The sequence below is a fragment of the Podarcis pityusensis genome (assembly GCF_964106645.2).
Source record: "Podarcis pityusensis genome assembly, chromosome: 3".
Lineage (NCBI taxonomy): Eukaryota > Metazoa > Chordata > Lepidosauria > Squamata > Lacertidae > Podarcis > Podarcis pityusensis.
Window position 1 is genome coordinate 2,563,448 of NC_138026.1, and position 15,148 is coordinate 2,578,595.

The 15,148-nt window shown below is 41.9% G+C and overlaps 1 protein-coding gene across 5 annotated transcripts in view; it reads left to right on the forward strand.

Annotated features, from left to right (window-relative positions):
- The window catches only part of WDPCP (WD repeat containing planar cell polarity effector), a 201,504-nt gene that overhangs the window by 117,088 nt on the left and 69,268 nt on the right, over positions 1 to 15,148 (forward strand). For all 5 annotated transcript variants that reach the window (XM_080997392.1, XM_080997393.1, XM_080997391.1 and 2 more), the window contains exon 13: positions 6,184 to 6,247. In XM_080997392.1, coding sequence (XP_080853518.1) covers positions 6,184 to 6,247 — 64 coding nt within the window. The remainder of the gene's footprint in view (positions 1 to 6,183; positions 6,248 to 15,148) is intronic.

Below are 15,148 nucleotides of genomic sequence, written 5' to 3' on the forward strand. Positions count from 1 at the left end.
TGTGGGCAGTGTTAAACTATAGCTTTTGCTCATAGATCATTCTTTGCCAATTTTGATGACTAGCAGAATCTACTGAATTTTCAATGAACTTTACATACACCAGCACCAGATTTAGGGCAGTGTGGGTGGTTCCCTGCACAGGATGTCAAGACGAGGGGCCACAAAATAAACATAATAATAAAACCTATTATTTATACTGGTACATACTCAAAGTTAGGCCCTGGTCAGACTGATGATTGATTTGCTGCAGCTGTGATGTTGCCCACTTGAGACCATATGCAGAACGGCAGACAAGAGGTAGGAGGGCATGAAAATAAGAAATATTTGGGGGGGGGGCACCAAACATTGTCTTTGTTCAGGGTACCATACTACCAAAGTCCACCCCTGCATACACTCAGTAATCATTACAACCTGAGTTATTATTTTTATAGCATTTTATTGAATTATAAAACAAAAAAATGAAAGAACAAAACAGATACAGTTACAACCTGTATTTAGCTCCAAATTGCAGATTAGGAAGAGTGGTTGCGGGGAGAATGGCTACTTTAAGGCCATGTAGTGAGTTCATGGTAAAGGTTAGATTTGTCCTGGGGTGGGGTGGGGGGTTTTCTGACTCAAATGCTTAAATGCTGTGCAGCACCAGGTTATGGTATGGTAAATAAAGTCCATTGTTGATGGCAATGTTAGTGTGTGTTGAATACAGAATATGCACGATCACTGACCATTGTACACATTTAGAGGCCAGGTTGGAGAATGTACACAAATTTACAGTATAAACAAGTGATTGTACATGCTCCTTCATTGGCAGTGTATAAGATCCTAAGCCTTCCAGTATCACCTGGATACTGTATAAGCCTGTTTGTGCTGTTTATTTCTGCATGTTCTCCTTGATGACCAGTGAATGTCCACAATGGCATGATTCAAGCACATTTTGTCCTCCAACACATGTATGCAGTTTTGTGCATGCACATTTCCCCATATTTATTCCTAATATCTTGCGTGTCCCTGTGCATCATGGCTGGCTCTAGCATCTATGGCACCCATAGATCTATGAGGAGCCCTCTGAACTGAGCACCAGTCTTATTCTCATCATTCACTGGTGGTTCTCTCTCTGCCTGATAGTTGGACGTAATGCCTTTGGTGCTCCAGATGTTGCTGAAATGCAACTCCCATCAGCCCCAGAATGCATTAGAGATAATGGGAATACTAGTTCAGCAACATCTGGAGAGACATAATTTTCCCACACGTGCTATATTTCGGTGCGAGTGTGCCACTCATATAATTCATGTTTAGGCATGATTTCAAACCACCCATCTCTAGATCTCCCAGCATTTGAAAAATTGACAGAGAAGTTAGATTAAAGATTGTAGAAGTGAACAAGCAAAACACTCACAGTACAGAACAGGTAGGTTTCTTGCCTGGGGTGGCTAAAATTTATTGTTCAGGGGAGCATCAAAACTTGGAACAAGCTCTGCTTCTGCCCACTACATATCTTATGAGACCATGTATATGCATGCAACTTTATTGATTTCAATGCTTGAACTGAGTCCTGTTTACTTCATATTTAAAATCTCTCTACCTATAAATTGTCATGTTGACAGCCATATGCTACAAAATATACAGACAGAAAGTGATACTTTTTTCAGTGCTATTATTCAGTGCACTTTCAGACAGACGAGAGCTTGAAGGTCATATATCTGTTGGCTATCACTTTTACCAAAAGAAGTATCTGAACTTCTTGGTTTGCAGGCAGATTTCCTTATCTCTCTTTTTCAAGAGACATATGGGTTCATGATTGTTTGAGGTACTTTGAATTGCATTTGTAAATTATAGAGGGGCATTCAGACTTGTTTCACTATCACAACCACCTAGGGAAAACATAGAATCATAGAGTTGGAAGAGACCACAAGGGCCATCGAGTCCAACCCCCCACCAAGCAGGAAACACCATCAGAGCACTCCTGACATATGGTTGTCAAGCCTCTGCTTAAAGACCTCCAAAGAAGGAGACTCCACCACACTCCTTGGCAGCAAATTCCACTGTCAAACAGCTCTTACTGTCAGGAAGTTCTTCCTAATGTTTAGGTGGAATCTTCTTTCTTGTAGTTGGGATCCATTGCTCCGTGTCCGCTTCTCTGGAGCAGCAGAAAACAACCTTTCTCCCTCCTCTATGTGACATCCTTTTATATATTGGAACATGGCTATCATATCACCCCTTAACCTCCTCTTCTCCAGGCTAAACATGCCCAGCTCCCTTAGCCGTTCCTCATAAGGCATCGTTTCCAGGCCTTTGACCATTTTGGTTGCCCTCCTCTGGACACGTTCCAGCTTGTCGGTGTCCTTCTTGAACTGTGGTGCCCAGAACTGGACACAGTACTCCAGGTGAGGTCTGACCAGAGCAGAATATAGTGGCAGTAGTACTTCCCTTGATCTTGATGCTATACTCCTATTGATGAGGCCCAGAATTGCATTGGCTTTTTTAGCTGCCGCGCCACACTGTTGGCTCATGTCAAGTCTGTGGTCAACCAAGACTCCTAGATCCTTTTCACATGTACTGCTCTCAAGCCAGGTATCACCCATCTTGTATTTGTGCCTCTCATTTTTTTTGCCCAAGTGCAATACTTTACATTTCTCCCTGTTAAAATTCATCTTGTTTGTTTTGGCCCAGTTCTCTAATCTGTCAAGGTCGTTTTGAAGTGTGATCCTGTCCTCTGGGGTGTTAGCCACCCCTCCCAGTTTGGTGTCATCTGCAAATTTGATCAGGATGCCCTTGAGTCCATCATCCAAGTCGTTGATAAAGATGTTGAATAAGACCGGGCCCAAGACAGAACCCTGTGGCACCCCACTAGTCACTCTTCTCCAGGATGAAGAGGAACCACTGATGAGCACCCTTTGGGTTCGGTCAGTCAGCCAGTTACAAATCCACTGAGTGGTAGCATATCAAGACCGCATTTTACCAGCTTCTTTACAAGAATATCATGGGGCACCTTGTCAAATGCCTTGCTGAAATCAAGGTAGGCTACATCCAATGCGTTCCCTTCATCTACCAGGCTTGTAATTCTGTCAAAAAACGAGATCAGGTTAGTCTGACATGACTTATTTTTCAGAAATCCATGCTGACTATTGGTGATCACAGCATTCCTTTCTAGGTGCTCACAGACTGTTTGCTTAATGATCTGCTCCAGAATCTTCCCTGGTATTGATGTCAGACTGACTGGGCGGTAATTATTTGGGTCCTCTCTTTTCCCCTTTTTGAAAATAGGGACAACATTTGCCCTCCTCCAGTCTGCCAGGACTTCGCCTGTTCTCCAGGAATTCTCAAAGATGACTGCCAGTGGTTCTGAGATCACATCTGCCAGTTCTTTTAATACTCTTGGATGCAGTTCTTCTGGCCCTGGAGACTTGAATACATCTAAACTAGCCAAGTATTCTTGTACTATCTCCTTAGTTATTCTGGGCTGTGTTTCCTTTGCTGAATCATTTGCTTCAAATTCTTCAGGTCGGGCATTGTTTTCTTTATCGGAGAAGACTGAGGCAAAGAAGGCATTGAGGAGTTCAGCCCTTTCTGTGTCCCATGTCTGCATTTCACCATCTTCTCCTCTGAGTGACCCCACTGTTTCTTTGTTCTTCCTTTTGCTACGAAAATACCCATAAAAGCCTTTTTTGTTGCTTTTAACCTCTCTAGCAAGCCTGAGTTCATTCTGCGCTTTAGCTTTTCTGACTTTGTGTCTACACGTGCTGGCTATTTGCTTGAATTCCTCTTTGGTGGTTTCCCCCCTTTTCCATTTTTTGTACACATCCTTTTTTAATCTTAACTCAGTTAAAAGTTCTTTAGATAGCCACCCTGGCTTCTTTAGGCACCTTCCATGTTTCCATCTCATTGGTATTGCCTGACGTTGTGCTTTTACTATCTCCCTCTTAACAAACTCCCAGCCATCATGAACTCCCTTTCCTTTTAGTATTACTGTCCATGGGATCTCACCCAGCACTTCCCTAAGTTTTATGAAGTCAGTTTTCTTAAAGTCAAGAAATTGAGTCCTAGTATGCTTGGCTGCTCCTTTCCGCTGTATAGTAAACTTCAGAAGAGCATGATCACTCGCGCCTAATGATCCTTCCACTTCTATCCCACTAACCACTAACTAATCAACATTGGTTAGGACCAGATCTAAAATGGCTGTTCCTCTTGTTGCTTCTCCCACTTTCTGGACAATGAAGTTGTCTGCAAGGCCAGTGGGGAATCTGTTTGACCTTATGCTCTTGGCTGAGTTTGACATCCAACAAATATCCGGGTAATTGAAGTTCCCCATTACTACTATCTCCCTTCCTTTTGCATGCTTGGCCATCTGTTCCAGGAAGGCATCATCTATGTCCTCTGTTTGGCTTGGGGATCTATAGTAAACTCCCACAATGAGGTCACTGTTATTCTTCTCTCCCTTAATTTTGACCCAAATGCTCTCACTTTGGCTTTGAGGTTCTAAATCTTGGATCTCTTCACAGGTATACACATCCCTGACATATAACGCCACTCCTCCTCCTTTCTTGTCTGGTCTGTTTCTCTGAAATAGATTGTATCCCCCCATTATTACATTCCAATCGTGGGACTTATCCCACCAGGTTTCAGTGATGCCTATTATGTCATATTTAGTTTGCTGTACCAAGAGCTCAAGCTCATCTTGTTTATTTCCCATGCTTTGCGCATTAGTGTACAGACACTGAAGTCCATTAATCATTCCCCCGTGACTCTTATTTAAGGATTTTTTCCTCCCACCACTAGGTCTGCGTGCTGTTTGCTCCATTTGGTCTATGACATTTGGATGATCATCTTCATCAATTGATAGACGCCTACCTTCAGGAGCACTGTCTCCCTCCCCCACATTAGTCAGTTTAAAGCCCTCCTGATGAGGTTTCTGAGATTTTTGGCAAAAACATTTCTCCCAACCGTTGTGAGGTGCAGCCCATTGCTTGCCAGAAGTCCATCTTCAAGAAACTGCAGTCCGTGATCTAAGAATCCAAACCGTTCCTGTTTACACCATTTGCGAAGCCAGCTGTTCACTTCCACTATTTTTCCCTCTCTCCCTGGGCCACGTTGTTCAACTGGGAGGACAGATGAGATGACAATTTGTGCATTTAATTGCTTCAATTTCCTGCCCAGAGCCTTGTAGTCTCTTTTGATCTTCTGGAGGCTATTGCTTGCAGTGTCATTGGTTCCCACATGAACCAAGACGAAGGGGTATTTGTCAGTGGGTTTTATGATTCCTTGCAGTCGTTCAGTTACATCTTGGATCTTAGCCCCGGGGAGACAGCACACTTCCCGAGACATCTTGTCAGGCCCACAGATCACTGCTTCTGTTCCCCTCAGTAGGGAATCCCCTATCACCACTACACGCCTCCTCTTAGGTTTGGTCGGGGTTCTTCCGTGAGCTGTCCGTTCCAAGGTCGCCTGCACATTCCCTGAGGACTGACTTTGCTGCTCGTCTTCATATACCTGATCGACTGTAATGAGGGAGAGATCCTCAAATGGAGTCTGCTCTTCGTCTTCCATGCTAGGGGAGAGGACCTCAAAGCGATTGTGTATTTCTAAACAATCAGAGCGAACCCTGGGCCTCCTACTTCTTTGAGTCACGTTTCTCCATATATCTGGCTCCTGTGTTGGTGAACTAGCCTCCTTCTCAGGGGAGTCCCCTGTCTCCTACTTGGTGGAGACGGTGTGCTCTGTTGCTTCCAAGAAGAGCTCCAGCTCTCTAATTCTTTGGAGCGTAGCTACACGTTCCTCCAGTTGCTGGACTTTGTCTTTTAAGAGGGCAATCAACATGCAATTGCTGCAGGTAAAGCTGCCTGCAACCTTTGGCAAAAACAAATATTGGGTTTAACAACATAGTCCAACAAACATGTAGATATGGATGTTGACTACTTATAGAGTATGAAGGAAATAATGGCTGGGCCACAAAGAGCTCAATGGGCTAAACACCAACATCTTGACCTCACTATTCACTATTTATTTATTAAAACGTAAATTTTAATGTATAATAAATATGCTTATCATATCAGGCCTATTCTTAAAGAGGTTACACAGAGAAATGGTGCTTGAAGAATTAAGATGAGCTGTCAGATTGCTTTACACTTGTGTAGGCATGTTAGCCATGAACTTCAATTTGTCCTTTTTTGTTTTCTCCTTGTGCTGTAGGCACCAAAGATTTGAAAAGGCCTTTCTGCTTGCTGTTGATATTGGTGCCCGGGACTTATTTATGGTAAGATTCCTGAAGTATTATTATGAACTATTATTCTTTGGCCATGGGATGATTTATGCCAGTTTAGGTGCACCATATAAAGGCTCCCAAGTAATTAACTATCTTAGCTAATTTTATGAATTGGCTCGGAGGTGGGTAAGTATCAAGGTTATCACATGCTGTTGATAGGTTCTAGGCTCCAGCAATAAGAAGCCTTTCACAACATCACACTATCACATTGTGTGATGATGGTGTGAATGAGCTTTTGCTGTCTAAACTGGCAACTCCCCTAATTGCCAGACAACCACCAGCACCTTCACTTAGGGTTGATTTGATCTTTGAGCTCTGTCTGTTCTTCTTTTGGTCACACCCACAAACACACCCACACACACCTTGTGCAACACAACTATCTTCCAGCAAAGTTACAAGGTATCCATCCACCAGTTCAGCAGTGACAAAAGTTCTGTCCGGCCAGTCACCCTGGATGAGAGGGACCTTTGGCCAGATCCAAGAGGGCTCTTCTTCTGCTTTTATGTTCACATTTTAGGTCTCTGTAGAAAGTGGCATAGAATGCTTGCTTCTCCTGACCTTTGAGAAGTCAAAGCTGAAAATGAGAGTTATATTTCAGCACTCTTATCCTTCCAACAAGAGCAAAATTAACCAGTTCTTGAAAGGATCTGTGTGCAAGTTCTGTGGGAAGCTCTTTTCTTGTAAGATCTTGCACCACAGTATGACAGTGAGGTCCAATGGGCAAAGGCAGCCGTGCTTTCTCAGTCTCCCAGCATGCTCCAGCATATTTCTTGGTTTTTGAAGAAAAACAATAGGGGGAAAACCTTTTGAGAGTTGCATTTGCTCAACTCTTTGAATAATGAAGACATTCTGTTTAAATTAAGCTTTGACACTAGCTGTTAATATCATTTATCCTATTAAGCTACTTGCCCTGCTAGTTTGATCTTAATATTTAAATTCTATGTTAAATTGTACAATTACATTCTTCTTTTATGGGTTATGAAAATTCCTTTCTAATTATACGAAAAGAAATTGCATGAACCTTTTAATGCTTTCTAATGTACAGCTCTAATCATCTAGCTTATTCCATCTAATTAGAAAGATGTGTGTACTGTGATAAACTTTCCTAACTAAGCATGCTTCAAAAGAAAATATTCAAAACGTACTTCTGACAAAGTAATTATATATGTTGTATTTATTTATATTTAAATTCCCTTGCTTTCCTCTTTATACTTCTTAAATTTCATTTCCCCCCTTCACTGTTGCCATGTAAGTCTCTTCACTAAGGCAGTGGTTGCCAACCTTTTTAGGCTACTGGGCTCATTTTGAATTTTCAGAATGCATAACATTTCACAAAATTACAGAGACAGTCTGACAACCTTATGCTTGCCATGGGAAGTCAGCTATATCCTGCTGATCCTGATTGTGGCGATAACACAATATTGATTCTACACACACACACACACACAGAGAGAGAGAGAGAGAGAGAGAGAGAGAGAGAGAGAGTTACTGTCTTATAGCAACAGGGAGCAGTGCCAGGAAAAATGTACAAAAGTGGCCACTCACTTCTAATTGCTTAGAAGGCATCTGCCTTCTAACTTTCTTTCTTTCTTTTTTTTTTTTTTTATAAATGTTTATTAGGGTTTCACATACAGAATAGATATAATAAACAATATAGCATATGTCTTAACATAGTTTCACATCTTCTTTGGACTCCCTCACATCTCCCGTCCCCACTTTCATCGTTGTAACTTTTTGCCAGCAATTTATCATCTTATTTAGATTCTTATGTCCCATCTATTTATTTATAATCTTGTAATTCTCGAAAAAATTTATATTTTCTCAATCTCACTTATCATCTTAAATCATCTAATTTAGTGGTGCTCAATTATTTATGATCTAGCATCCTGCTTAACATTCACTCAAATTACAGTATTTTTGTAGATAAATCTTGAATTTCTTCCAGTCCTCCTCCATCCTCTCCTCTCCCAGGTCACGGATTCTGCCGGTCATCTCAGCCAGTTCCATATAGTCTATCAGTTGCATCTGCCATTCTTCCAGTGTGGGTAGATCTTGAGCTTTCCAGTGCTTTGCAAGAAGTATCCTTGCTGCTGTTGTTGCGTACATAAAAAATGTCCAATCCTTCTTTACCACCCCTTGGCCGACAATACCCAAAAGAAAGGCCTCTGGTTTCTTTGTGAAGGTATACTTAAATACCTTTTTCAGTTCATTATAAATCATTTCCCAGAACGCCTTCACTTTAGGGCAGGTCCACCAGAGGTGGAAGGATGTTCCTTCACTCTCTTTACATTTCCAACACTTATTATCAGACAGGTGGTATATTTTTGCAAGTTTGACTGGGGTCATATACCATCTATATATCATTTTCATTACATTTTCTTTCAAAGCATTGCATGCAGTAAATTTCAACCCAGTACTCCACAGCCTTTCCCAGTCCTCAAACATGATATTATACCCAATGTCCTGCGCCCACCTTATCATAGCCGATTTAACCATTTCATCTTGTGTATTCCATTTTAACAGCAAGTTATACATCCTTGAAAGTACCTTAGTCTTTGGTTCTAACAGTTCTGTTTCTAGTTTCGATTTCTCCACATGGAACCCTAGTTTCTTATCGTTTTTAAAAACTTCTTTAATCTGAGCATAATGTAACCAGTCTCGCACTTTATCCTTCATTTTCTCCAAACTCTGCAATTTCCAGTTGTCTCCATCTTTTTCTAGTATTTCCCAATATTTTGGCCATTTGGCCTCCATATTGGGTCTTTTTCGGGCCTTAGCTTCCAAAGGTGAAAGCCACCTTGGAGTTTTATTTTCCAACAAGTCTTTATATTTTGTCCAGACATTAAACAGTGATTTTCTGACAATATGGTTCTTAAAGGCCTTATTGATTTTAACCTTGTCGTACCATAAGTATGCATGCCATCCAAAAGTATTGTTAAACCCTTCCAAATCCAACACGTCAGTGTCTTCAAGAAGTAGCCAGTCTTTTAGCCAGCAAAAAGCTGCGGCCTCATAGTACAACTTTAAATCTGGCAGGGCAAAGCCCCCTCTTTCTTTTGCATCAGTTAATATCTTAAACTTAATTCTGGGCTTTTTGCCCTGCCAGACAAACTTAGAAATATCTCTCTGCCACTTCTGAAAACACTCCGTCTTATCCAAAACCTGAAGTGTTTGAAACAAAAACAACATCTTTGGCAATACATTCATCTTGATAGCAGCAATTCGGCCTAACAAAGAAAGTTTCAGTTTTGTCCAACCGTCTAAATCTCTCTTAATTTCTGCCCAACACTTTTCATAGTTATCCTTAAATAGACTTAGATTTTTTGCTGTTATGTTTACCCCTAGGTACTTTACTTTTTTAACCACATTTAGTTCTGTCTCTTTCTGAAACCGTTCTGACTCTGTATCTGTCAAGTTTTTTCCCAACACCTTAGTTTTCTGTTTGTTTAATTTGAATCCCGCCACCCGACCAAAGTCATAAATCAGTTGTAATACTCTTTTCGTACTAGACTCTGGCTCCTGCAAGGTCAAAACCAAGTCATCTGCAAAAGCTTTAAGCTTATATTGTTTCTCTCCGACCTGGATTCCTTCCACCAACCGGTCCCCTCTAATCATATTCAGGAGCACTTCCAGAACCGAGATAAATAACAAAGGGGAAATAGGGCAGCCTTGTCGTGTTCCTTTTTCAATTTTAAACTCTTCTGTAACCACATTGTTAACTATCAGTTTAGCTTTCTGCTCTGAATATATCGCCTCAATCCCATTCTCAAAACCCCGTCCCACTCCCATTTCTTTTAAATTTCCCTTCATAAATTTCCAGGAAATGTTGTCAAAGGCCTTCTCCGCATCTATAAAAATTAAAACTGCTTTTGTGTTTATATCTGTTTGCAAAAGTTCCAGAATGTCAATAATGTTCCTTGTATTAGCAAACAAGTGTCTGCCTGGGAGAAAGCCTGCCTGGTCCTTGTGAATTACTTCATTTAAAACCTTTTTAAGTCTACTTGCCAAAATGTCTGCAAATATTTTGTAATCCACATTTAAAAGAGAGATGGGACGATAGTTCTTAAGTTGTGTCTTTTCAGCTTCCGACTTTGGTATCAATGTGATAAACGCTTCCTTCCACGACTCCGGCGCCCTCTTCCCCTCCATAATTTCGTTGCTGACCTCCATCAAAGGTTGTATCAAATGATCTTTTAGTGTCTTATAGTACTTGGAGGTCAGCCCATCTGGCCCTGGAGATTTGCCCAATTGCATGTTCTGAATGGCCTGTTCAATTTCTTGTTGTGTTATTTTGCAATTCAGGATTGTCCTGTTTTCTTGTGACAATTTTGGTAATCCATTTTTTGCCAAAAATTGTTTAATCTCAGCCTCGTCTTGCGGCCCTTGAGTATATAATTTTTTAAAATATCTCTGGAAACACTTTCTAATGTCCACAGGATTCTGGATATTTCTTCCTTCAATCTCTAAATTTGTAACTGTATTCAATCTTTGTCTTCTCTTCAACTGCCAAGCTAGCAGTTTTCCACATTTATTCGCCGACTCAAACGTTTTTTGTTTCATTAATTTGACCTTCCACTCTATTTCCTGGTTTATCAATTTAGAATATTGTGCTTGATAGAGTTTAATTTCTCTCAAAGTTGGCTGTGACTTCGGGTTTAATCTTAACTTCTTCTCTAATTCTTTTATTTTGTCCAGAATCTTGTCTTTTCTCTCATTTTGCATCCTTTTCTTTACTGCATTCTGTTGTATCAAGAATCCCCTCATAACGGCTTTGCTTGCATCTGCCTTCTAACTTTCTTTCTTTCTTTCTTTTTTAATGAAAGCACAGGATTCCTCAATGAAAGTTTTTTGGGGCACCATGGGGCACTCACAGGCACTGGGTTGGTGACCCCTCCACTATGAAAATACAGACATTTCAGATGATTTCTTCAAAATGCCCAGAATCCCTTTCAGTATATGAGATCTGCACTTTCCCCTCTATATACTGCTAAGCTTTGAGAACTGTGTTCTTGCCACCTGTTGTGTTGACTACAGTTATGTCCTCTCTCTGTCCTTTATTTTTGCAGCATCTCCCAATCCTCCACAAAAGGTTAACTCACCTTACTCTTGCTGCTGACTCCCTGCCCCTCATTTTCAAGTTCTAACTTCTAACTTTCACAACTTTCCATTTTCATCTACTTGTCCCCTTTAGGCCCCCTTCTCTAAACCTCTTGTCATGCTGCTGTCTATACCTAAAGTCTTTCCCTATTTGTTCAATGAGTCAGTTAGTTCTCCAGCTTTAAGTTCCTCCTCAAGGCCCCTTTCTTTACCCTGAAGTAGCAGATCCACCTTCATTATCTCATCAGGTTCTCCTCCACCACACCCCATCTTTTTATTCATTCTGTGGCATCTCATCCTCTAGTGTGCATTACAATATGGCCTAGCTGCTGCTGTGCTATAAACACCTATATGCCTCTCCTCTTAGACCCATTTATCCATCTGATGTAAATTACAAGTCTTCTACTTAGGTACATCATTTCTGTGGTTCTATAAAACTCCTAATAGGCTGGCAGTTTTAATAAGTTAGAACAGTAATAGACACAAAGTGTGTGGTCAAATCTTAAGAGTTGTTGCCCTAGCACAAAAACATAGGATGAGGCAGTCCAAGAGCTGTGCCAGTTGCTCAAAGTTGATATACAGTGGTGTCTCGCAAGACGAAATTAATCTGTTCCGCGAGTCTCTTCGTCTTGCGGTTTTTTCGTCTTGCGAAGCACGGCTATTAGCGGCTTAGCGGCTATTAACGGCTTAGCGGCTTTAAGAAAAAGGAAACAAACTCGCAAGAACTCGCAAGACATTTCGTCTTGCGAAGCAAGCCCATAGGGAAATTCGTCTTGCGGAACGACTCAAAAAACGGAAAACTCGTTCGTCTAGCGAGTTTTTCGTCTTGCGAGGCATTCGTCTTGCGGGGCACCACTGTACCACATATATATGACATGTATTCTTACATCCATGTTTTCTAAAAGTTCTCAACACCCAGCAACTTCCACTAGAAGCAGCTTAGACTGCAATCCTATATCATGGGCATAGCCAAGGGGCGTGTGTCAGGGGGCATCTGCTCCCCCCCCCCCGATCAAGTAAATCAATAAAAAATACTTAACTAACTGAGGTTCTGCCCCCCCAACATGAAGCCTGTCCCCCCCCCCACATATATCCTAGCTATGCCCATGGCAGAACAGGTTTTGACTTTAGCTAATAAGTAGAATATGTGCACTGGAAGTCAATCCTCTGGGAACTGCCCTAAAATTATGATGAAGGGCGGTAGATAAATCTCATAAATAAGTAAGTCCATTGCTTATTTGCTTCTCTTCTACTCTTGAAGATAAACTTAGAGCTTTAGCATCCTTCTTCTTCTAAGCCGTTACTTTGCCTTCTATACTCTTCCACAAAATATGCCATTGCTTTTTCCATATACCACAATGAAGCTTGTGCTTCCTTTTGAAGCAAGGAGACATAATTTCATTCACTATTTTGTGTTTTTTTTCTAGACATGAATCTAAATGATTATGAAGCTGAAGTTCTCATTGATCATAGATAGGTGAAATTTTACTAGGTCAGACATAAGCTCCACTTGACAGCACTTCTTAGATGGTGGGTGCATTCCCCAAGGGCAGTAGGGAGTATTTCTTTCTTCTTTGGCGATCATTCATAGCTGAGTAAGATTGTCTTCCATGAATATGGTCTTAACAGTGTGTCTGTAAGTGGCTGTGGAGGCCAATTCTGGATCCACATGTCCTTCCACATGGAGGCATAGGTTTCCGCTGGGGGGGGGAGTTGATCATGGTGAGGATTTGCCAAACGTGCCTTCCTCTTAGCTCCTTGCGTCCTGAGTTCGAGTGTCTTCAAAGCCCATGGCACCTTTGGTAAAGGCTGTTCTCCAACTGGAGCGCTCACAGGCCAGTGTTTCCCAGTGGTTGGTGTTTATACTACATTTTTAAAGATTTGCCTTTAGAGCGTTTTTAAACCTCTTTTGTTGTCCACCAGCATTACGCTTTCCATTCCATTCTTAATTGTGGTCCATGTTTCACAATTGTATGGTAAAGTTGGTAGTACAATAGCTTTGTAAGCAAGCATTTTGGTTTCCCTTCAAATGTCCTAGTCCTCAAACACTCTGCACTTCAGTCGGGAGAAAGCTGCACTCACTGAATTCAGGCAGTGCGGGATTTCGGCATCAGTGTCGGCCTTTGTGGAAAGATAACTGCCTATGTAGGAAAAATGATTGACATTTCATAGAATCATAGAATCCTATTTATTTATTTATTTATTTACGGCTATTAGCCCATAAAGTATGTACAAACATAAAAGCACAGAGGCATAAGGACCGATATATTCGGCACCAGAAGGTGAACACCATGATGCAGGGGTGGGTCATTGAGCAGAGCCAGATAACAGCTTGGGGCCCGGAGAGCTCCAAGGGACGGATCCCAGAAAAAGGAAAACTGAAGACGAGATCCGACATGCACTCTCTTCAAAACTGTCCGATTAGTTTTTGATGTTGTTGTTTTTGGTGGTTTTTGTGTGTGAGATAACCGCATTCAGGAATCTCGCCACCTGCAGAGTTACAGAAGGATCTGTATCCTGCAAAAGTAGTGCGGCATGTGACTCAGCAGGCCTGCCAACCAAGCGCAGTAAAGCAGGACCCAGGAATTTAGTCCTGGCTATGCTATGTAGGGGACAGTTGAACATTATATGTGGGAGAGAATCAACAGTTTTCCCGTCACACACGCATAGCGGAGACACCAAACCCTTGGAAAATCTGTGGCTCAGCAGGTTCGATGGAAGGACATTGAACCTTGCACGAATAAATGCAAGTCGGTGTGGTACAGATGAAAGAGATGACATATATGATGGAAGGCCAAGTGGTGGGGTTATTCCGTGATACCTGGGGGAGCAGACACCCCCACCCCCGGCGAGGTTGTGTTGATTTTCAATGTCTGCTAATCTTTGCTCAATAAGTCTTTTGGCTGAGCGTAAGTTCATCTTTAAGGAGTCCGCTGGGGAAATTCCGATGCTCAGAAGTTTGGCATGGATTTTTCCTACCCACGGATTGACAAAGTCGTCCCGCCAGAGGCACTGAAAAAGGTAATGGTTGGGAAGCCTATGCCAGCTGGACAGCCAATAACCAAAGACTCGCTTCCAGATGACAGTCTCCAATGATGCAATCCTTAACTCCAGACGTATGGCTGCGTTGCTCACACACATGGGGAGTTTCAGGAGGCGACGGAGAAACTGATTCTGCAATGTCCCCAACAATGTTAAATTGGACCCTGGGGCCCAGAGCGGGGCAGCATAACAGAGGGTGGAAACCACTTTTGCATGGTACACCTTCAATGCAGAAGGGATGTGGGAGGCTCCGTCGGCCGCAAAAAATTGGAGTAGAGTATAAAGTATTGTTTTCCCTTTGTTTAGTAAATACTGTATCTGTGGCTTCCAGCTTAGGTTGTAGTGAAAAAAGACTCCCAGGTATTTAAATTTGAAAACCTGTTCTAATTGGACTCCATCTAACTTCCAGCTGTAAGTTTTCCGAGACCTGGTAAAGACCAGGACTTTAGATTTCCCATGATTAATTGTCAGATGGTTGAGTTTGCAATAAGCCGCAAAAATCTTTAGAGCTGTGCATAAACCGACTCTAGAGTAGGAAAGGATCGCTGCATCGTCGGCATATAGGAGCAGAGGGCAGCGAAAATCAGCTAGGCGGGGGGCATGAATGTTGGCTTGAGACTCATTCAGAAAGAGCTTCATATCGCTAATAAACAAGTTGAAGAGGAGTGGGGCCAAAATGCAGCCTTGGCGCACACCTCTATTTATTGGGACCTCGTTGGATAGGTTTCCCGCCGGTGTGAGTCTCACTCTAGC